General features: G+C 66.3%; 2 protein-coding genes across 10 annotated transcripts in view; one reads left to right on the forward strand and one right to left on the reverse strand.

The window, feature by feature from the left end:
- The window catches only part of Mast3 (microtubule associated serine/threonine kinase 3), a 27287-nt gene extending 6371 nt beyond the window's left edge, over positions 1-20916 (reverse strand). The window contains exons 1-16 of one of the 9 annotated variants that reach the window (XM_076553119.1): positions 20854-20916; positions 16062-16093; positions 6097-6185; positions 5949-6021; positions 5792-5812; positions 5104-5182; positions 4681-4838; positions 4535-4610; positions 3910-4119; positions 3531-3632; positions 3308-3440; positions 2962-3020; positions 2521-2606; positions 2167-2375; positions 1782-1920; positions 16-148 (exon numbers count right to left, since the gene is read on the reverse strand). In XM_076553119.1, coding sequence (XP_076409234.1) covers positions 16-148; positions 1782-1920; positions 2167-2375; positions 2521-2606; positions 2962-3020; positions 3308-3440; positions 3531-3632; positions 3910-4119; positions 4535-4610; positions 4681-4838; positions 5104-5182; positions 5792-5812; positions 5949-6021; positions 6097-6185; positions 16062-16093; positions 20854-20892 — 1638 coding nt within the window. In that variant the 5' untranslated portion in view covers positions 20893-20916. Of the gene's footprint in view, positions 1-15; positions 149-1781; positions 1921-2166; positions 2376-2520; positions 2607-2961; positions 3021-3307; positions 3441-3530; positions 3633-3909; positions 4120-4534; positions 4611-4680; positions 4839-5103; positions 5183-5791; positions 5813-5948; positions 6025-6096; positions 6186-8270; positions 8476-13146; positions 13237-13331; positions 13530-16061; positions 16094-20853 lie in introns of those variants that run through there. The other 8 variants (XM_076553118.1, XM_076553115.1, XM_076553111.1 and 5 more) reach the window with 8 other exon arrangements.
- On the forward strand, positions 14309-15747 carry LOC143269006 (uncharacterized). Its single transcript, XM_076553122.1, has 2 exons — positions 14309-14945; positions 15262-15747. Exons 1-2 carry the CDS (start codon positions 14822-14824, stop codon positions 15516-15518), a joined length of 381 nt encoding a protein of 126 aa, XP_076409237.1. The 5' UTR covers positions 14309-14821; the 3' UTR covers positions 15519-15747.
- Positions 20917-22635: the final 1719 nt, after the last annotated feature.

Raw genomic sequence — 22635 nt, forward strand, 5'->3', positions numbered from 1 at the left:
TGGGTGGGATCCCACCTGCTTGTCCACAAACTCCCGGGCATCCTTCTCGATGTGGTCCTCGTACAGGTTGGTGGCCATGCTCATGAGGCCGATCTTGGACAGGCCGAAGTCCGTCAGCTTGATGTGGCCGAGGGAGGTGATGAGCAGGCTGTGGGCAAGGCCAGGACACCCAGGCTGGAGGGGGGCGGGAGGGGGGCCAGAGCCCTGCATGGTGGCCAAGACTGAAGCACCCACTGGACGTATCGCTCTTGTTTTGTTCTGAGACCAGTTCCCACTAGGTAGGTAGCCCATGTCGGCATGTACGTCCTTTTTTAAAAAAATCTTTTTCCCCCCATGTGGCCCAGGGCGGCCTCAAACTCACTAGGTAGTTCAGGCTAGCCCTAAACTCCTAACCCCCTGCCTCAGTCCTGTGGGTACTGGGACAACAGATGGGTGCCACCATGTCCTGCTATGACCTTATATTTTTATGCACCTTGTAAATACATCTGCTTAAAAATACTCCCCCCCCCCCAAGCTCACTTTCTGTATGCACAGCTTTTCACTCATGTGGCTCCTCCTGCATGTCTGGGCTACGTGAGAAGCACGTATTTGTGACTACTGTGTGTGTGCACTGTTTCAGCTGCACAGAACATCACGCTCCGAGTTAAACAGCAGGTGCCAAATATACCAGCTGAGCCGAGAGCAAACAGCACAAGGTTCTGAAGCTTCGGCTCACAACTTCACGTGGCAAATAGCTGAGACACCAGCAGGTCCTGCCTCACAGACAGCTGGCACTAAACAAATGAGCGACCCCTACCCTGCACAGAGTAGGTGCTCAGTGTGTGTGTCTGCCCTGCCTTCTGGCTGCAGGGCCTCTGTGATGCTAAAGTAGTTAAACTGGGATATTCAGGCAGCCCTTGAGGCCCCCAGACCCGCCCCAACTCAGCTCAGAGCCCCGCCCCGCCCCAGGCTGCTCAGAACCCAGCCCCGCCCCAGCAGCACCCAGTCCCGCCCCGGCTGCCCAGAGCCCCGCCCAGCAGCACCCCAGCCCCGCCCCAGCAGCCCCAGCCCCGCCCCGGCTGCCCAGAGCTCCGCCCCAGCAGCACCCGGCCCCGCCCCAGGCTGCCCAGAGCCCCGCCCCAGCAGTCCCGCCCCAGGCTGCCCAGAGCCCCGCCCCAGGCTGCGCAGAGCCCCGCCCCAGGCTGCTCAGAACCCAGCCCCGCCCCGGCTGCCCAGAGCTCCGCCCCAGAAGCCCCCCAGCCCCGCCCCAGCAGCACCCGGCCCCGCCCAGCAGCACCCCAGCCCCGCCCCAGCAGCACCAGCCCCGCCCCGGCTGCCCAGAGCTCCGCCCCAGCAGCACCCGGCCCCGCCCCAGGCTGCTCAGAGCCCCGCCCCAGCAGCCCCGCCCCAGGCTGCTCAGAGCCCCGCCCCAGCAGCCCCGCCCCAGGCTGCTCAGAGCCCCGCCCCAGCAGCCCTGCCCCAGGCTGCTCAGAGCCCCGCCCCAGCAGCACCCGGCCCCGCCCCAGCAGCACCCGGCCCCGCCCCAGGCTGCCCAGAGCCCCGCCCCAGCAGCCCTGCCCCAGGCTGCTCAGAGCCCCGCCCCAGGCTGCTCAGAGCCCCGCCCCAGCAGCACCCGGCCCCGCCCCAGCAGCACCCGGCCCCGCCCCAGGCTGCCCAGAGCCCCGCCCCAGCCGCCCCGCCCCAGAGCCCCGCCCCAGCAGCACCCGGCCCCGCCCCAGGCTGCCCAGAGCCCCGCCCCAGCAGCCCCGCCCCAGCAGCTCCAGCCGGCCGCGGCCGCTCACTTGTCAGGCTTGAGGTCGCGGTGCACGATGCCGTAGTTGTGCAGATACTCCAGCGCCAGCACCGTCTCTGCGAAGTACATGCGCGCCATGTCCACAGGCAGCGGGCCCATGTTCTTCAGCAGCGTCGCACAGTCGCCTCCTGCAGGGGACCTGGGTCAGGCTCGGGCTCCGCCCAGGCTGCCGAGGTCACCGTGGGGCGGGGTCTCCAGGCTCCGCCCAGCAAGGCTGAGCTCCACCCTGGCCCTGTGCACACAGGGGGCCCCTGCCCAGCGGCCTCCCCACCTGCTGCAGCGCCCTCCCGGCCTGGCCGCAGCCTGCTCTCCAGGGACCCCGCTCCTCCCGGAGCCCGGGGTGGGAACGCGGGGGACGGGCAGCCGGGCCGCACCTTCCACATACTCCATGACCATGCAGAGGTGGCGGCGGGTCTCGAAGGAGCAGAACATGCCGACCACGAAGGGGTTCTCGGCGAAGGTGAGGATGTCGCGCTCCACGAACACCTGCTGGATCTGGTTGCGCAGGATCAGGTTTTGTTTGTTGATCTTCTTGATGGCGAAGCGCTGCCGCGTGTCCCGGTGGCGCACCAGGTAGACGGCCCTGTGCGCGGGAGTGGGCAGCTGAGCGGCGGCACCCGCACGGCACCGAGCCCAGGCCGCGCCGGGGACCCAGGACTCACCGAGCCCAGGCCGCACCGAGCCCAGGCCGCACCGAGCCCAGGCCGCGCCGGGCACCCAGGACTCACCCATAGGCTCCGTTGCTGATGAGCTTGATGGTCTCAAAGTCGCTCTCGCACGGCTTCCTCCGAGACAGACCGCCCAGGCCTTGGCTCTACACATAAGAGGGAGCTCAGGGTCCCCCCTGCAAAGCTGCTCCCAAGTTAAGCTGCCATCTCACTGACCAGGCTACTTCCTCTCTCCCAAACTGGTCAAACCAGTACGCCAGTTGCTTAGGGTCTTGTTTTTTGTTTTTGGTTGTTGTTGTTGTTTTTAATAAAGCCTGTTTCCTGGTAAACTCCTATACATCCTTCAAGACCCACATTTTCAGTGCCCTTCCCAGCTGAGCCCATGCGTGGGAGACCTCTATGAAGGGGCAGTCACACCCATTTCAGCATCTGCTTCAGAGCCTACCCCCTTCCAGCCACCCAGGAAAGGATAAAGCGTGCCTGCCTCAGCTTTTAACCCACCTCAGGGTGTCCAGGGGCTGGGGACTGGTCTTCATCCAGGTCATTCAGAGGCTGGATCTCTGTCAAATGAGGTAACATTTCTTTTTTATTTTAGATGGAATTTCACTCTATAGTCCAGTAGCAAGAATGACAGAGTCTCCTAGAAAGGCCGCCCGGGTGCTCCTCCGCTGGAGTAGACCCAGTACTTCCCTGCGCCGGGGATTGGCAGGCTCTAGTGAGTCTAGGGAGCGTTACCCCTGGTGCAGGGGCAGGGTCTCGGGGAAGCAGAATCAGGCTGAGCGAGACCCCGAGGCACAGCGAGCCTGGGGTTCGAACCCAGATCCTCCCCGCTCTGGGCGCCGCTCACCTTCCAGCGGGTCCTTGGCCAGGCCCAGCTGGCGGATGATGTAGCGCGGCAGGTCGGTCTTCACGCCCTGGTCCTCACGGGCCTGGCCCTCCGCAGCCTCCAGCAGATGGTAGAACTCCTCGGGGTCGAACTCCTGCGCGGGAGCGGCCGTGAGCCCTGGCTCTCGCCGGGCCCCAGAGCCCCGCCCCCCCCCGTGCCCCCCGCACCCCCCGGGGCCGCTCACCAGGCACTCGAGCAGCCGCGCGGGCCTCGAGATGATGATGAGCAGCTTGCGGACCAGCTGCACGATGAAGCCCACCTCGGCGCTGTCGGACCGCTCGTGCGCCTGCGGGCGGCGGGCACCGGTGAGGCCCGCCCAGGGCGCGGCCCCGCCCACAGCGGAGGGAGCCCGCCCACAGCGGAGGGGGCACGCCCACAGCGGAGGAGGCCCGCCCACAGCGGAGGCGCCCCGCCCACGGGCACGGCCCCGCCCACAGCAGACGGAGCCCCGCCCACGCCCCGGGGAGCGGCTGGGGTTCTGCACGCCCCGCCCAAGAAGGCGTTGCCCAAACACACCCCACCCCCGTGGGCGTGGCCACCCGCCGGGCCCCGCCCCCACGCACGTCCTGCAGCAGCCGCTCCAGCTTGTCCTGCATCTCCAGGAAATAGCGGGAGGTGACCAGGGCCTCGCCCGACTTGGCTAGGCAGTCCCGTGCCAGCTCCACAATCTGGTGGTGGATGAAGCCCAGGACGCCGTCAGCCAGCGCCAGGCGGTCGCCAGGGGCGAACGCTGCCAGGAAGTCCTGCAGCCGGCCCTCCATCTGCGCGGTGGCCTGCGGGGGGCGGGGGTGAGTGGCAGGGGCGGGGCCGGGAGGGCGGGAGGGGAAGGACCCGAGCGGGGTGACCGGGGTAGAAAGTGTGCGACGTGGGCTGGCAGGCCCGGGCTGGGGTGACCGATCAGAGGGCGGAGTCCTGGTGACTGACGGGGGCGGGCCCGGCTGGGGGCGAGGTCCTGGTGATGGACAGGGCCGGGCCCGGCTGGGGGCGTGGCCCTGGTGACGGACAGGGGCGGGGTCCTGGCGATGGACAGGGGGCGGGGTCCTGGTGACTGGCGGGGGCGGGCCCCGCTGGGGGCGGGGGTCTGGTGACGGACGGGGGTGGGCCCGGCGGGGGCGGGGTCTGGTGACGGACGGGGGCGGGGCCCTGGTGATGGACAGGGGGCGGGCCCGGCGGGGGCGGGCCGCACACCTTGGGGAAGCGCTCCCGGTACACGTGGTTCATCATCACAATCTCGTTGTCGAAGGTTCCCGACGTGCGTCCAGGGCTGGAAAGGCGACAGGCGGGTGAGGGACACGAAGGGCCGACAGGGTGCAGCGGCCCCAGCCCAAGCCTACCTGAGGCTGCGCGAGCGGGGCCGCATTCGCGGGGAGCGGCCTCCGTCCTCGTCCACCACGCTCTCCGAGCTGCGGAAGTGCTTGGACAGGAAGCGCAGCTCGTCCGCCGTGGGCTGGAAGGGAAGCTGGTGTAGACGTTCCCGGGAAGAGGAGCTTGACTGGGCGGGGAGAAGGCCGGGGTCACCGCGGGCTCCGCACCCGGACCCCGCCGCCCCCGCCGCCCCCTGCCGCCCCCCGCCGCCCCCGGACCCCGCCGCCCCCGGACCCCCTGCCCCCGCCGCCCCCGGACCCCGCCGCCCCCGGACCCCCTGCCCCCGCCGCCCCCGGACCCCGCCGCCCCCGGACCCCGCCGCCCCCGGACCCCGCCGCCCCTTGAGCCCCCGCGGCTCCCCGACCCCCCGCCTGCCCGGCAGCCGTCAGTACCGACACGGTGGAGCTGGGAGTGTTGGTCCCATAGCCGGAGGACGGGAGCGACGCGAGCGACCATCTCCTGCCGTCGGCCCTGGAGGGGACAGGGGCGGGTGGGAGGGCAGCAGGCCGCGCCCGCAGATCCCCACTGTCCGGACCAGGGACCCGCAGAGCCCCACTGTCCGGACCAGGGACCCGCAGATCCCCACTGTCCGGACCAGGGACCCGCAGAGCCCCACTGTCCGGACCAGGGACCCGCAGGTCCCCACTGTCCGGACCAGGGACCCGCAGAGCCCCACTGTCCGGACCAGGGACCCGCAGGCCGCGCCGCAGATCCCCACTGTCCGGACCAGGGACCCGCAGAGCCCCACTGTCCGGACCAGGGACCCGCAGAGCCCCACTGTCCGGACCAGGGACCCGCAGGCACCGCCTCCAGGAAGCCCCCCCGGTGCGTGCGCCACACAAGCTTTGACCTGTCGGCTGTGTCGGGGGTCACAGCCCCCAACAACCCAAGGGAGCTGAGGCCCTGGGCACACCAGTCAGTTCTTGGTTAGTGAGCGAGTGAGGCGGTTAGTGAGTGAGTGGTTCTGGGTACAGCGGGGCGGTTAGTGAGTGAGTGATTCTGGGTACAGCGGGGCGGTTAGTGAGTGAGTGATTCTGGGTACAGCCGCGGCCCCTCGTCCTCCACGGGACTCGGGATTACCTGTCACCATGACAGAGGTGGCTGTGGAGGGTGATGGTTACCAGGGCCGACGCCGCGGGGGCCACCAGAGCCGGGCAGGGGGGGGACAGGGAGGGCATCAGTGAGGGCGCGGCTCTGGCCCCGAGGGCACCGGCCCTGTGTCCCCCCGGACACTCACCTGCGGGCGAAGGGGAAGTTGAGGGCTGCTGCTGCCGCCGAGAAGTTCCGGGGGCTGTCCACGGGGCTGTTACCTGCTGAGGACGGGCGGTCAGGGTGCCGCTGGGACCAGCCACCCGCCGGGGTCTCCCCTGGGTCTCCCCACTCACCGGTTGGGACAGACAGTGGGGACAGCGGCCTGGAGATGGTGGGCGAGGGCGTCCCCACAACTAAGCTCTTCCGGTTACCACTGCGGCAGCTGTGGAGGGAAGGACGGGGTGAGATGGCGACCTTGGGGGACCAGGGGACCCGGAACCGGGCGCCCGGCATGGAGTGCACTCGGGCTGCTGCAGGCCGCGTTAGACCAAGCACTGCCTCCTCGGTTTAGCAGGAGGTTCTGAGACCCACTGGGGTCACCAAACATCCCTTTCTCTGTGTAACAGTGCTGGCTGTCCTGGAACTCACTCTGTAGCCCAGGCTGGCCTGGAACTCACAGAGATCCTCCTGCCTCTGCCTCCCAGTGCTGGGATTGAAGGCGTGCGCCACCATGCCCAGCGCAAACATCTCTTATTTTTGAGGCAGAGTCTCTCTCACATAGCACAGGCTGGCCTTGGGACTCGGGAGGGCGCTCTCACCGCCTGCTCTCCTGAGATGGCGTTTGAATCTTCCCTTCTCAGCTCCATCCACTGAGAACACAGCCGGAGGAAGCCTGTCCAGCCTCATGGGGACACTGGCCCACGACCAGGACACACCGACAGACTTTCCAGCCTTCTTCCTTCACCTGACACCATGACCCCTGCCTGGCACCGCGAGTCGGCGGGGGAGGCCGGTGATGGCCCCGAGCATGCATGGCTGTGGGAAGCAGGTCCTCCTTCTGTCCCTGGAACTGCTGTCCCCACCTCTGAGACCCCAAGGAGCTGACTACTTCCTGGGGTGGCGGCACACTCCTTTAATAACAAATTCTCCGTGCGTTGGAGGCCAGCCTGGGCTACATACAGACAACAAAGAGCTAGTCTGACCCAGTGAAAATACCCAGAGTCAGCATGGCGACTCTCGGGTAGGACCGTCCCTGTTCTAACTCCGCACCCCTCCCTCCTCTGATCCCACGTCCCTTTCGGCCACTTGCTCCGGGCCCCAGCCCAGGCCTCTGGCCCCTTCTGCCCACTGGGCCCCGAGTCTCGCCTCCACCTTGGCAGAGCCGAAGCTGTGAGGTCCCTGCCCCCTCCCAGCCCCTCCAGTCACCCAGCAACAGTGGCGCTGACAGCCAGGGAGAGCGGCCCACACAGCGTCGCCAACGCAGCTCTGCAGAGTCAGAGGGAGCGACAGGCAGGCCCGGGGGAGGCAGGGCGGTGAGGGGCACAGCCTGCAGCCCGAGTGGGGCCTCAGAGCCGCAGAGGGCACGGGCAGCGGGTGCCCGGGAGCCAGGGCGCTGACGCGGAGCCTCGGTTTCCCCACCGGGCACCCCGAAGGTCCACAGAACCAGCACGGCCCGTGAATGGACTTGGGGGCCGCACGCGCGGGGTGCGGGAGGCCACACCCCCGAGTGGCTGAGCCACGGGTGTGGGACACAGCAGCAGCGACCAGCCCCGAGTTCGGGGACACGGAGTCGGGCTGCGGATACCGAGAAATGGCCCCTCGGCTGAGGTGTGGGTGCAGAAGCGGAACCCAAAGGTCCCTGCAGGACTTCCTGCGCCCCCCCCTGCACACGACACACACAGGCAGCCACACCCTCCCCCTGCCCCCCACGTCCTGCAGCGGCGGCCAATGAGATTGGCTGGTTCCTCTCCCTCATGCTTACAGGCCAGGCCTCGACAACAACCGTATTGGACGCCTCAGAGAACCTGGACCCATCCCACATGAGCACACAGTAGACGCCGACTGCTTACACAGCTCCGTGTATGCAAGCTCTAATGGGCCTGTAGGCCATGCAGGGCACCACAGCATCTCCGGGCACAAACGAAGCTCTGGATTCAGCACTCATGGTTCCTGCAACTCACACTGTGCCTATCCAGACAAACCCAAGCACAGAGAGGCTGGGGGACTCCCTGGGGTCACACAGCACGGTAGTACGACGCTGGGTCTAGTTGAGGCACCATCTCTCACTCGGCCTTGCACCTTGCAGAGAAGGACCTGGGCCGAGCAGAAGCCAGGCATGCCTTGGCTGCAGACCCGCCACCCACTCGTCAGCCTGGGCCCTGAGTATTTGCTTCTGCGCCAACGTTTCCGCTGAGCGCCCAGCACAGACCGCTTCGTTCTTCCCACAGTCCTCGCCTTGCGCAGCCCGAGTCCCAGGTTCGAATCCCGGGCGCGCCCAGCTGGACCCCGCATTCCCAGCCGCCCCTACCTTTTGGAACGCTGTAGCAGCGCACCCTTGGCCAAGCGGCTGCGGTGTCCGGGAGCCGCCACTGCCGTCCAGTAGCTGGGGTCCGACATGCTGCCTCCCCCCGCGCGCCGGGGCCTCGGCCGGATCGGCCGGATTCAGCCTGAGCCCCGTGGAGCGGCCCGGCGGCCGCGGGGTACCGGGAGCGCGCGGGGCGGCAAGGAGGAAGCTCTGCGGGGCCCCGCCCAGCCGAGGGGCGGAGCGGGGGGCGTGGCGTCGCTATGGAGGAGGGCGGCGGGGCGGGGCGTTGCCAGGGCCTGCCGCCAGGGAGCCTGCGTTTCTGCGGCTCTGCCGGAAGCGCTGAGACAGCGCAGTCAGAACCCGCCTGGCGCCCAGCGTGGCGCGGGCCTTGACGGACGGCGCGGGCCCGTTGCTAGGGCTCCGGAGCGAACGTGGACGTTGCTATGGACCCCAGCATCACAGGCAGGACTTTGCTAGGAGCCTGAGCAGAGGGGGCGTGGTTTCCCGGCCGTTGCTAGGACTCTGCACAGCGAGGGCGGGGCGTTGCCATGGGCCTCGGCAACACAGGCAGGCTGTTGCTAGGGCTCCAGCCACAGGGAGAGGGGCTCCTGGTGAGGGTGGGACGTTGCTATGGACCTCAGCAGCATGGGCAGGGCGTTGCTAGGGTTCTGAGCAGAATGGGCGGGGTTACCTGGCCGTTGCTAGGGCTCTGCGCAGTGAGGGCGGGGCGTTGCTAGGGCATGGGCGGCGGGGTGGGGGGTTGGCGGCACTGGCGCGGCGGGTCTGTCCCTGTCCCTGGGGTATCATCCCTGCCGGCGCCGCCCCTTCCTTCCCATCTGAAACCTGGCGTGGCGGCAACACACAGGCCCTGCGTGCGCGGCCACAAAAGCCATCTGCAAAGGCGATGAGCCGCACACACGTCCTTCTCCCTCAGGCCCTGGGCAGCCAGTGCGGCTCATCCTGACCATTAGACATTTCTATCCCTGCCTTGCTGGGATCTGAAGCCAAGGCCCCATACCTGGGACAAGAAGATAGCCAAGCAAGCCGGGGCGCAGGAGCCCAGGGTGTCCCCAAGGCACACCCAGACACTGCCACATCTGGTGTCCTCCACCCTTGCTGGCTGGAGCACAAACCCATACCCACTCATTCATTCACTCGAAAAACATTTATTGTTTGTTTTTTTTTTTTTTGTTTTTTTTGGTTTTTTTTGTTTTTTTTTCGAGACAGGGTTTCTTTGTGTAGCTTTGCGCCTTTCCTGGAACTCACTTGGTAGACCAGGTTGGCCTCGAACTCACAGAGATCCGCCTGCCTCTGCCTCCCGAGTGCTGGGATTAAAGGCGTGCGCCACCACCGCCCGGCGAAAAACATTTATTGAACACCTACAGTTTGCCTGCCTCTGGGACACCCAGGGGTGACCTGGGGGAGGGGTCTCAGATGGGAGAGAGAATAAACAGGAAACAATGAAGAAATTCAAGAGTAATTTCAAAGAGAGAGGGGATGTAGCCCAGCTGGAGGGTGCTTGCCTGGCCTGAGGAGGCCCTGGGTTCCATCCCCAGCACCTTATCGCTCTTGGGATTGGTGGCATACACCTTCATCACAGGACATAAGAGGGAAGACTAGGAACTCAAGGCCTGCCTGGATTATATTTCTCAAGAACTAGAAAAGAAGGCAGACAGACAGGCAGACAGGCACATGACCTCGGCCCTGAGAACGAAGAGAATGAGGATAAGGTATCACGGACTGGGGTGCTGCTCAGAGAGCTATCCACACCGCTGCATTAGGGACTCAGTTTAATTGAAAGAGCAATAGGGTGCTGTGCATGGTGCTTGAGATCCCCGTGTCTGTCCTGGAAAGCAAAGCCCTTTAGAAGTTGGAGGACGAAGACTCCAGTGAGAAGCTGGGTGGCTTCCCGGGACAAAAGCTGGGGACCACATCATGGTGGGCCCTGGAGGGAAGTGGGTGGGCTAGAGCACATGTTTTGAGTTCCAAGGACGGGCCTGCAGGGGCCAGATGTGACAAAGAGGATTACAGTGTCTACTGTGACTCTGGGCCTCAGGTCTTAATCCCCTACAAAAGGCTCCGAGCCTCCTGACTCTGGGGACCCACATGGGGATGGCCCTGGGTTCCACAGGCCTCCCCTCCAGAAGAGCTTTCCACTCACCCTGTGCCTGGGGGCTCACCTCCACACACACCCCACACACAGCTATTCCCTCACCCCTGACCTTAGTCCCAGAGCCCTGCCCACCCCACGGCCCCACTGCCCTGGCCGCCCCATCTCCCAGCCCCCTGGCCTCAGTTTCCAGCTCTGGAGAACCTGGCTATGCCAATCCAGGGTGACTGCCTAGCGTGAGCGGCTGAGTGCACCGCTTGCTCAACTTGCTCCACAGCTCCCTGCGGCTTTTCCGGCAGGGCCCCAGTCCTGGAGGAAGCATTCTTGGGGCAGGGTCCGATACCACCCGTGACCTCTCTGCTGGGGCTGCAGCTTAACTGGCAAAAGCCTAGGTGTGTCTTACGCTGACCAACCCATCCTGTCACCTCTTCCCTCCCGGCACAGGGCGCGGCCACTGTCCCCCAGCCCCATGTCCTGGCTCCACAGGTAAATCTACTTCCCGTCAGTGCTTGGCCTCCAAGGCCCGGGGCAGTCTCTGTGTCCTAGGGGGCCAACTCGAGGTGGTCTTCCCCCCGAAGGACAGCAGAGCCCCTCTGCCTGCTTCCCATTCATCCGCACCAGAGCATCATGTAAGCACCTGCTGCATACCTGCCGGAGCATACAGTGCGAGCACAAAGATTCAGGCCAAGCCTTTGAGGGTCTCAAAGTTCTGAAGGAAACGAGCGCTCAGAATCACACAGGAAGAGCAGAGCTCTCGGCAGGGCGCACCCCTTCCACCAACACTAGTGAGACTGAGGCAGGAGGATCACGGAAAGTTTGAGGCCAGGCTGGTCTACAACCTAAGCTGTCCAAAAAACTGCTCTCTCACCAGGCGGTGGTGGCGCACACCTTTAATCCCAGCACTCGGGAGGCAGAGGCAGGGGGATCTCTGAGCTCCAGGCCAGCCTGGTCCACAGCGCGAGTTCCAGGACAGCCAGGGCTACACAGAGAAACCCTGCCTTGAGTTAAAAGTCTAAAAACCAAACAAACAAAAACAATAGACAAAACAAAACAAACCCTCTGTCTCAAAAAACCAAAGATCAGAGGTGTGGCTCAGGGTGGAGCCCCGCCTAGAATCCCCAGTGAGGGGCTGGGGGCGTGGTCAGGGGTGGAGCCCCGCCTAGAATCCCCAGTGAGGGGCTGGGGGCGTGGCTCAGGGGTGGAGCCCCCGCCTAGAATCCTCAGTGAGGAGCTGGGGGCGTGGCTGAAATGCAGAGCCTTTACCTAGCATCTGAAAAATCAAGAAGCAAAAAGCCCAAGGAAGTCAGCCCTGAGTGGTTTCAGTTTAGTGAGCCGCTGTACGGAAGGATGGAGCGCTCGTGGAAGCTTCCATCATCCTGCGGACTTGGTGAGGCCTTCAAACGTGAGAAGGAGGGAGCAGAGCTCTGAGCAGAGCAGAGGCAAGCGCGGAGACGGAGATGGAGAGGCGGGTGGGCTGCACAAGATCTGCGGTTGTGGGACACAGGAGCATCTTCTCCCTACAGCGCCTGGACCAGAGGGGCGCTAAACAAATCAGATCCACCCTGGTCCAGTGCAGGGGAGAGAAGCCCAGGCTGTGTGGCCGCCGGCGCAGGGGCTCTGCCGCCCTCTGGTGGGGACTGCGACTACCTGGATCCCCACCAGTGCCTCCTCCATTTCCTTCAGGTAAAACCTGTTCAGTCGCAGGCATCCCCAACGCAGGGTCCCTCCCTCTGTTCCGCCCTCCCATGGGTTGGCGCCAAGGGCTCGGAGATGAATCTGTCCTCGCACTGCCTCCCAGGGCGCCCCTGGGCCTCTCTCCCTGCTCCCCAGTCAGTGCGGCGACAGCAAACCCAGCCAGCTCCAGGCACCCCAGCGTCCCTCCAGACGTCCCAGTCCCCACAAGGCCTTTATTCCACTAAAAGGCGGGTTAAAGACAAACCCCACCCTGCCCCAAGACCACTGCACACGCAGTCCCGGGGCTATTCTTCACCTACATCTGCTCACATCTCCAGTCACCTCCCCAAGAGGCCAGCACTGAACACATGCATTAGTCATCCTGTTCCCTGGCCACCCCCTCCAGCCCACTGAGGACGCTCTGAGGGTCTCCATCATTCTCGTTCTCCACTACGCACTTTTTACCCGGAATGCTGGTAGGCGCCTGGAAAGTGTTTGCTGAGTGAGTGAAGGAACCATGGTCTAGAATTAGTGTGGACCCCATGGTGCCATGGGTCTCCTCCACTCAAAACCACAGACCGCGCTGAGCAGCTCGTGCGTCCTAAGGTGTGAATGGCCCCCAGGTAAGTCAGGACTCTTGGCTTCCCTCTCGGGAAACCTCTGAACCCGGCCGGTGGTCACCCAGGGGTGCTGACTCTCGGGAGGGTGTGGTGGAGTCACAACAGGCCTGCCTCCGAGGCTCAGTTTCCTCAGCTGGGGAGCACGGCCCGGGCAGGGCGGCCCTCGGTGCCTGGCTGTTTCCGGACCAGTGCAGCCTGGCTGAGCTCGTGTGTGGCCAGAGGGAGGCGTTTCCGGCGGGTCCTCGAGGTCACAGCCCGGCAGGGCCCTGGGAACCCCGCACCTGTCCCGGGAAGTCGCTGGGCTCAAGTTCTGGCGTCGCCTGGACACCTGCCAGCGCCCAGCCTGCAGCTGCGAGCTCCCGCGGGGTCGGGACCGAGCGGGGGTGACACTGCGGCCTGGGGCGGCCAGGGGCGGCCAGGGGGTGTGAAAGGCCCGGGCGGAGGGCGGGCGCGCGTGCGGGGCGGCGCCACTCACCTCCAGGGCTGCAGGCCCAGCGACGGGCTGCACGGACTGCACGGGCTGCCGGGGCTCAGCAGGCAGGGGCTCTGGCTGCTCGGCGACAGACTGCAAGACAGAGGCGGCGGTGACCCCGCGGCGACCTGGCGTGACCCCCGCGGGCTCCCGGGGGCCGCACCGCGGGGCTCGGCCTCGGTACTCACTCGAGCGTCAGCGCGGGGATCAGCAATTTCTCCCTGCGGGACTTCATGGCGGCGCCGAGGGAACCGACGCCCGGTGGCACCGGGCGCGAGCAGAAGCGCTGGGACTATGGACAGAGGGAGGCGCGCACCGGCGGCGGGCGGGGGCGGGGCCACGGGCGGGGGCGGGGCCGTGGGCGGGGCAGAAGGTGGACCGAGGGGCGGGACTAAAGGCCCGGGAGGGGCTGCATGTGTGGGTGGGGCTATGGCTTGGGGGCGGGGTTATGGGAAGGGCTGTGGGTGCGGCGCCGGGCTTCTGGGGTCTGTGGTAAGGGAGCGGGGCGGGGCTACGGGCTGCGGGGCGGGGCCGCGGGCGGGGCTGCGGGCTGCGGGGCGGGGCCGCGGGGCGGGGCCGCGGGGCGGGGAAAAGCGTACTCTAAGGAGGGCGGAGCCTAGTGCCGCATAGCTGAGTACGGCTTGTGCCGGTGGGCGTGGCCTCACGATGCGTTCGATGGGCGGGGCGCATGGGACCAATTTGCAGGACTCGGGGCAGGGGCCCGAGTGGGCTCGGCCTCGGGACCGGCCCCTGGGACTGTCCGAACGCAGGACACCGAAGAACTGTGCTGGGGGTGGGGACGGAGGCGGGGCCTCTCGCAGTAGGGCGGGGCTGAGCGCCAAGCGACCGAGCGCGTGCGCAGTCAGGCTGGCGGGACCCGCACGCCGCGGGGGAGGCTGCAGACTGAGCCTCCTTGCCCCGGTCCCGGGACACTCAGCTCGCCCAGCCACGCGCGGAAGGAAAGGCGGCCTGGGCCCTGCGGACCGGGACCTCCCACCCGGCTCGCGTCGGCCTGTGGCCTCCGATCGCCGCTGCCGCACAGACCTGGTCCCTGACAGCCCCGGCCGAGCCACGCACAGCACGGCTGCCGGGGTTGGCAGCTTCCCGAGGGCTCTGGCCCTCACCTGACCCTCGAGGTCGGTGCACTGCGCTCCTCCCGCCCCGGGCTCTTACGGTGCACTCAGGGCAAGGTCCGGCCCCGCCCCGGCCCAGCCATAGTGCGCATGACTGGGGGTCACAGAGACCCCACTTTCAGACCCCACGCCTCGTTCTCCACCCCACTGCCTTTGCCCACGCCGGTCCCCCTGGAACGCTCTTGTCCCTACACTGACCTCCCCTTCCCGCTGCTCGTCCTCTCCAGGATCAAACCTCACCTCCTCCACGGCACCCCCCGCGCCTCTCCGTCGCTTTCTGTTTAATTTCCCCTGAACACACACATTTCACCGCTTGTGTCCCCATTAAGAACCCGAGAGCCAGAGCGGCTGAACCGTCTCCTTCCCGTTCCTCCAACAGGGAGGGCCCAGCACAAGATCAAACATGGAGCGCCCCGGTCTCCGACGGCGGCGCACGCAGCCTGCGAAGCTGGGGTGTCCCGGGCTGTGCGCTCCCAGTGAACAGGAGGCGAGCCCCACCTCCCGCTTTGTTTATCCATCTGTAAACCCGGGACGCACAGAACAAAATGTTCTTTGAGCTCCGCATCTCCCCAGATGATGCCAGCCTCATGGATTCTGTTGGCGGGCGCCGGAGGAAGCGAGTCCCTGTCACGGGGTTCGCAAGCCCATCCAATGGACTCGGGGCAGAAGGTAATTTTTCATAACTTTTCCTCCCTAGAGCTGAGGATCAAATCTTTTTCTTTTTGTGTATTTATGTATTTAGTGGAAGGGAACACATCTCTGCACACTCCTGGAGGTCGGAGGACGACTTGTGCGACCGCGTTTGGGCACCGAGAACAACAGCAATTGCCTCCCGCACTGAGCAATCTCAAGAGCCTAAGGCTTTCGAGTCTGCTACGGTGGAGTAAAACCCTGCAGATAGTGGCTTTTTATTTTTATTTGTTTTTTTAAGGCAGGGTCTCGCGTAGCTCAGGTTGGCTTGGAACTGTCAGTTTTCCTTTCTCAGACCCCAGGGTGCTGCTGGGATCACAGGCAGTGGCCACCACCTATGCTTGGCCTGGATCCCAAGCTAGGAAGATTCTTTTAAAAGGAAAAAGGAGGGGCACACTGGGGAACCCAGTGGTTAGAGTGATTGCTGTGCTCGATGGGAACCGGAGTTCAGAGCCGGAGAACCCACGGGGGCTGCGGCCAGCTGCAATCCCGGCCTGGGCCGCGGCCATCACAGATCGCCAGAGCACGCTGCTCAGCTCCGGGTTTGACTGAGAGACCCTGCCTCAAAGACTCAGGTGGACGGCGGCTTTTGTTTGGTTGGTTTTAGTTTTGTGAGCGCACACACACCACACACACACCACACACGCGCGCGCACACACACACACACCACACACACGCGCGCGCACACACACACACACCACACACGCGCGCGCGCACACACACCACACGCGCGTGCGCGCACACACACACACACCACACACGCGCGCACACACACACACCACACACACACGCGCGCGCACACACACACACACACCACACGCACACACACACATCACACGCACACACACACACCACACGCACACACACACACCACACGCACACACACCACACGCGCACACACACACCACACACACACACTACACACACACACGCACACACACACACCACACGCACACACACACCACACGCACACACACACACCACACGCACACACCACACGCACACACACACACCACACACACACACACACGCACACACACACGACAAAAGAAAGGCAATGTTGTAGTTGTATTAATCATTGAATAAATCACTCACCCGCGCCCCCGGCGTGGAAGACTCAGCTCTTTCTGAAACGAGACAGAGAAAGTGGGGTCAGCCCAGGGAGTCTCCCACCCACCACACCCCACATCAGCCTCTCCCGGCCCAGCCACGTCAAGACCTGCTCACACCGTGCCCTGCCCCGGCCTTAGGGTCCTCACCCCGAAGGCGGCCCGCCACGCTCGTCCAGCAGCCTAGTCCTCACTCCCACCTGGGTATTTCTCACCCACTCCCACGCCGCCCGAAGCCCAGTGGGCAGGCGAGGGGACTCTAAAATACAAACGGGGTCAGCAAGATGGCTCAGTGGGTAGGTGGTGCTTGCTGCCCAACCTGCCCACCCAGGACCCACGCAGTGGAAGGAGAGAACCGACCCCTGGGAGTTCTCCTCGTTCACAAGTGTTTGTGTGTGCACGTGCCCACACACGATAAATGAATAAATGTAATAAAAATAATGAAAAGAGCTGAGCGGTGGTGGCGCACGCCTTTAATCCCAGCACTCCGGAGGCAGAGGCAGGGGGATCTCTGTGAGTTCAAGGCCAGCCTGGGCTACAGAGTGAGTTCCAGGGCAGCCAGGACGACACAGAGAAACCCTGTCTGGAAAAACAAATTGGTCTACACCAACGCTGGCTTCTGTCCTGTACACAAGGCCAAGAGAACCTTGGCCTCGGGGTCCACTGGGACTGCAGTCCTTTCTGAGCACACACGGAAAATCTGTGGTGTGTGCGCGCGTGCGTGTGTGCGTGCGTCATGGACATGTGTGACAACTTGCAAGAATGAGTTTCCCTTTGTCGTTGTGGGTCCCAGGGAAGGGGACGGGCTGCCAGCTTGGTGACGGTGGTTTGACCGTAGCTGACCCTGGCTGTGTTGGAGACAGACTCTGCCTGTAGCCCAGGGTGGCTTGGAACTCATTGTGATTCTCCTGCCTCAGCTTCTCAGCTGCTGCTAGGACAGACTTGTGCCACCAACTGCGTCAGGGAGGTTTTCTCAAATTTTGAGAAAGCTCTGTCCGAGTCTCCTAACTCCCAGGCCTGCGTGCAGCCTTGCGAAGGCTTCGGAGACGCCGTGCCTCGGTTTCCCCGGCTGCGCAGTGGGCTTGAGGCCAGCAGGGCTGCACTCCTAACCCGGGGACCTGGCTGTCGCCGCCCGGACTCCTGCCGGTTCAGTCCAGCACCGGCCTCAGCAGACACTGCCATGCAGGTGGAGAAACTGAGGCCCAGACGCAGAGCGGGAGCGCCGGGGAGCGGCTCTGCAGACACCCGCGCCCCACAGGCCGACTCGCGGGGCGGCCGCTTTGGGGACATCACTATTTTTACAGCGGTGGGCTCCGGGCTACCCACGTCCCCAGGCGGGCGTTTGCCATGGCAACCGCTGACGTCACGCGGCCCCACAGCCGATTGGAGGGGGGCGGAAGCTGCCGGGCGCTGGACTGGGCGGCCAGGCTTGGCCGGAGCGGAGCGGCTGGGCCCACGCCGGGCCCGCGTCTCCGGTCTCGTCCACTCACGGAGGTGGTGTCTCCCCCCGGCTCCCCCCACTACCAGGCCGGAAACAGGATCTGAACTCGGAGGCCGAGCCCGGTACCCCGAGTCACGGCGATCTCCTCCGGATCTGGGTGCTGCTGTGTGGCGCCCGTCAACCGCCCAACCTCTCTGTGCCCCAGTAACTCGCTTAGAAAACACGGGTCCCCAGAACCCGCCGTCGGCATCTTCAGCGCCCTCCAAGATGCCGAAGGACTTCGGGGGGGGGGGGGGTGCCGGGCCCGGAAAGCTCCCGGAAGTGGGCCCGCTGCGTCCCCGCGCCATCTGCTTCCCGGCCCGCTCGCCAGCTGCTCCCGCGGCGACGCCCACGCGGACGCCCCGCTCCCGCCTGCTGTTTACTTCTCCTGGGGCCTCTGCGCAGCGCGGGCTGGCGGCCCGGAACTCGCTATCCTCCTGCCTCAGCCTCCAGGGTGCTGGGCGCGCAGGCAGCCGTCGCCCGGGCCCTCCCTGCAGTCCAGGCCGGCCTCGAACCCCCGACCCTGCTGCCTCCGCCTCCTGAAGGATGGCACGCACCACACTTAGGGTGAGCCGTGCTGGGGCCGGGGCCAAAGGGCCTCATGCGTGCTAGTCAAGCACTCTGCCTACTGAGCAGCAAGCACTCCACCAACTGAGCCATAAGCACTACCTACTGAGCACAAGCACTCTACCTACTGAGCACAAGCACTCTACCTACTGAGCACAAGCACTCTACCTACCGAGCACAAGCACTCTACCTACTGAGCAACAAGCACTATCTACTGAGCCACAGCCCCAACTTGGCCCGCCTTTCACTGTTGTATTCCGTGGCTCCTGGGGGCTGGAGTGCGGCCCCCCAGCCCCAGCCTACAGACCGCAGTTTGGAGGAGGGGGCCGGGGCCGGAGTCCGCCCGAGCCCATTTGTAACTGGGGAAACCGACCGCTGTGAGCGGCGCACCCCAGATTCCACCCCGGACGGTGCCCGGCTGGACGGTGCCCGGCTGGACGGTGCCCGGCTGGTGGGGATTTGGCTCTGTCGCCTCCTCCTGCCTCAGCTTCCCAGCTCCATGGCATGCGTCATCCCCGTGAACACAGGGCTAAGAAGACCCCCATATGGGCTAGCCTGTGGCACGGGAGAGCATTGCCTGTCTTCCAGCTGCCCCAGAGGCTGCGGCGGGCCAGCCTGGTCTACATGGCGAGCAGCAGCGACCAGAGCACACAGCCTGGGCTCGGTCCCCAGCGCCATCAACCAGGCCTGCTGGAAACAAGACGGTCAGGCGCCAGGGCCAGCCTGGGCTACCAGAGGGCTCTCCTCCAGCACTTATGAACGGAGCCCTTGACCTCCGGCGGGTCAGCCTCCATCGCTCCGGGTGGCGGAGACTCCGGATGGGGTCGGCTGTGGCTCCCGAATTTCCGATTGCAGAGGGCGGCCCAGAGCTGGTCTGAAACCCAGGCTGTCACTTGGGGTCTACAGTAGGATTGTTGATGTTTCCTACTCCGGCGTCTCCGCTGAGTGGCGGGCTGTGCCCGACCCAGCACCTGCCGTGGCACCGACGTTGAGCCTGTCCGGCCGTCTCTACCCTACGTGTGTGTGTGTGTGTGCGTGCCGGCTGCACGTGTGTGTGTGTGTGTGTGTGTGTGTGTGTGTGTGTGTGTGTGCGTGCCGGCTACACGTGTGTGTGTGTGTGTGTGTGCGTGTGTGTGTGTGTGTGTGCGTGTGTGTGTGTGTGTGCGTGCCGGCTACACGTGTGTGTGTGTGTGCGTGTGTGCGTGTGTGTGTGTGTGTGTGTCCGTGTGCGTGCCGGCTCCTCGGAGGACGGACTGTGGAAGTCCCTCTCTCCCTCACCAGGTCCATTCTGGAGACCGAACCCAGGTCTCCAGGCTTGGTCGCAAGCGCCTTGACCCTTGGAGCCTTCTCGCCGCCCGCTCACCCCTATCCTTCGCACCCAGCTCTGAGAAATGGGTTTTTCGGGATTGTTTTGCTGTTTGGGTTTTTCAAGGCAGGGTCTCACGGAGCCCAGGCTGCCCCTGAACTCGGGGACCCTTCCGCCTCAGCCTACCGAGGGCTGGGATTAATGCGTGCGCCACCACGCGGGCTGCAGACCTTAGTTCTCCCTACAAACAACATCAGCTCCGGACACCTCTCGGGGCCCTGCGCCCCCGGGCCCTGCGCCCCCGGGCCTTTGCACCCGCCAGCCGCTCCCCCGGTCCTCCCTGACCCTGAGAGGCGCCCCGCAGCACCGGGCCTCAGTTTTGCCGTGTGTACCGTGGGACCGACCTGTCATCTGAAAATATTTACCCCCACGTGGAGCAGGTCCCGCTTGTTGACGTCAGCCGCGCCCCCGTTTGCTCACCCGGAGGCGGCGTCTCTATTTTAAGAGGCCGAGGGCGGGCTCGCATCTAACGGAGGCCCGGGCGACACCGCCACCCCCCCCCCCCCGGTCTCCGCTCCCGGGCTCCGGGGGACCCGCCCCACCGCCCGCTCCAGCCGCCTTGCTCAACCTTTACTTCCCCAAACTCCGCGGCCCTGTGTCCGGCCCTGTGCCCGGCCGCACCCACCCTGCGGCCAGCGCCACCCGCGCCCGCCCGGGGCCCAAGGCCGCTGGGGCTTCGCACACAGCAGGCGCTCAATAGATGCAGGGCAACCGGCGGCGCGGTCCCAGCCTCAGACCCAACCAGGCAAACCTTCGTGAGCTTTGCAGACGTTACAGACGGGGAAACTGAGGCCCAGAGAGGCCAGAGGCCTCGCCTGCCAGAGCCCCACAACCGGGAGTGCCCGGCACTCGCTTTCGTTCTCGCTCCCCGGGGGCGCGAACGCGGTAAACCGGGAAACGGGGGCTCGGAGAAGCCGCCACGCTCACACCCTGCAGGTCCCGGTCAAACGGACTCCTGGAGAGACGGAATCCCAGCCCGGCAGCCTCAGGGGTGCGGGGGCGGGGGGCCTAGCAAGAGCCTCAGTTTCCACATCTGTAGAAGGGACCGGAGGCAGGGGACTGGCTGCCAGCAGCGACCCTGGCCGGCGGCTGGCTCTGTCCACCTCAGAGGCTGCACCCGCTGGAGCTCGGCGCCTCCGGCGGACGTGGTGCGGGGACCCTGGAGCTCCTTCTCCCCACCACAGGGGCCCAGCCTCAGTTTCCCCACCCGTCTAACGGAGACCCCTCCCTTCCCATCGCGCGCAAAACGCGCTGGGCAGCAGGCGGGCGGAGGGCGCCATCGGACGCTCCCGGCCTTCCCCGCTCCCGGCCTCAGTTTCCCCGCCCCGAAGGCACCGTGGCGCTTCCGCCCGCGCGGGGACTCACCTGGAGCCCGCGGCGCCGCAGGAGGCTCGGCTCGTCCATGGCTGAGTGTCCCCGCGGCCGGCCCCGCCCCCGGCCCCGCCCCGTCAGCCGGCCCCGCCCCGCCAGGCCCGCCCCCGGCCGCCCCGCCCCTGGCCCCGGCCGGCCGGCCCCGCCCCCGCGCGTCATTGGTCCTGGCGGTCAGCTGACTCGGGATGGCCCCGCCCCAGTCCGCCGGCCCCGCCCTCGTCCGGCCCGTCCCGCCCAGGCCCGCCCCCAGACGGCCCCGCCCCCGCGCGTCATTGGTCCTGGCGGTCAGCTGACCCGGGATGGCCCCGCCCCGGGCCCGGAGCGCGGCGCCGGCCTCCTGCAGACCCCGGGCCGAGCCCCCGGGCCGAGCCCCCGGGCCGAGCCCCCGGGCCGAGCCCCCGGGCCGAGCCCCCGGGCCGAGCCCCCGCGCGGCGTGGTTTTCAAGCGGTCTTTACCTCTGCACAGGACCCCGAGTGGCCCGGGCTGCCTCCTCTGGAGCCGCGGAGGACTGAACGTCTCATCCCCCTGCCCCAGCCCCCGGGGCCGCCGCGACCGAGTTTACCCGGTGCTGGGCTCGAACCCGGGGCTCCGTGCGTGCCCGGCCAGCGCGCGGCCAGCTCGGCGTCACCTTCCCCGAACTGCTGGGCGTGGAGCCCCGCGCCTCGCACTCGGTCCCTCCCACGGGGGGGACCCCTCCCCAGCCCGACCTCACCCCCCTTCCGGCACCAGAGGGCCATCTCCGGCCACTCAGGGCGGCAGGCCAGCCTGGGCTACCTGACACTGTCGCAAAGCCAAGCAAACGCGGCTTCTCAGTGCATCCGTCACCGCCACCTAAGCACGGAACGTCCCCGAGGACCCCCGAGGACCCCAGCGTCGGGCCCCGCGGCCCCTGGCGGCCCCTCTCCTCCGGGTCTGACTGCGCTCACCCTTTCCTGTGGGCGGGGTCTTTGGGTCTGCCGGCTGTCACTCTGTCACGCTTTTCAGGCGCGCCCTCCTTTTTGATGGCTGAGTAGTACTCCGGGGCTGCGCTGCCGGCTGCCCTGCCGCTCAGGGCCACTGGCCGCTCCTCGCGGCTCCCCTGGGGTAGCCGCGGGCTGTTCCGGAACCGGGGCCGTCTTTGATGGCCTATGTTTTCCCCTCTCCTGGATGCACGCCTGAGCGGCTCCGGGGCCACACGGCGGCGCGGCTGCCCGGGGTCGGCTTCGCGGAGCGCCCGCCCGGCAAACAACGCCAACAGTGACTACGTCGGCGGCGAGCGCTGGGTGCCCGCCTGGCGCGGGCTGGAGTCTGCAGGAGGGGAGCGGGGCAGCTCGTGGGCCGGGCCGGGGTTCGAGCACAGCCCGAGCACGGGACACCGTCGCCGGGTGGCTGCCTGTGGCCTGGGCTGCAGGGGGGCTGCGGCGGGAGGACCCGGTCCCCGCACCCGGGCCCGGGGCGCACGGGGCTCGCTGAACCGCGGGGCCCGGTCCTCCCCGCAGCGGCCCCTGGGGCGGCGTCTCGGGCCCCGGGCTTTGGGCACAGGAAGCGAAGCCCCCGGGGCCGCGGGGACCTCGGCGGTTCCCTCTGATGTGGCTTCCGGCTGTGACCGGCTTCTTCCTGCCCCCGCCCCATGTGCTCCTGAAAGTGGGGCGCCCGGGCAGTCGGCCCCACCCGGAGGAGCCCGAGCGTGCGAGGGAGGGCGACACGGGTGGGCGCCCCACGCGGCGACCTCAGTAAGGGGAGGCCCAGCGCTGGGTGCCCGGGCTCCCCACTCCTCCCCAGCCTGTCACCTGGACA

This window comes from Peromyscus maniculatus, chromosome 17, assembly GCF_049852395.1.
Source record: "Peromyscus maniculatus bairdii isolate BWxNUB_F1_BW_parent chromosome 17, HU_Pman_BW_mat_3.1, whole genome shotgun sequence".
NCBI classification, from domain to species: Eukaryota; Metazoa; Chordata; class Mammalia; order Rodentia; family Cricetidae; genus Peromyscus; species Peromyscus maniculatus.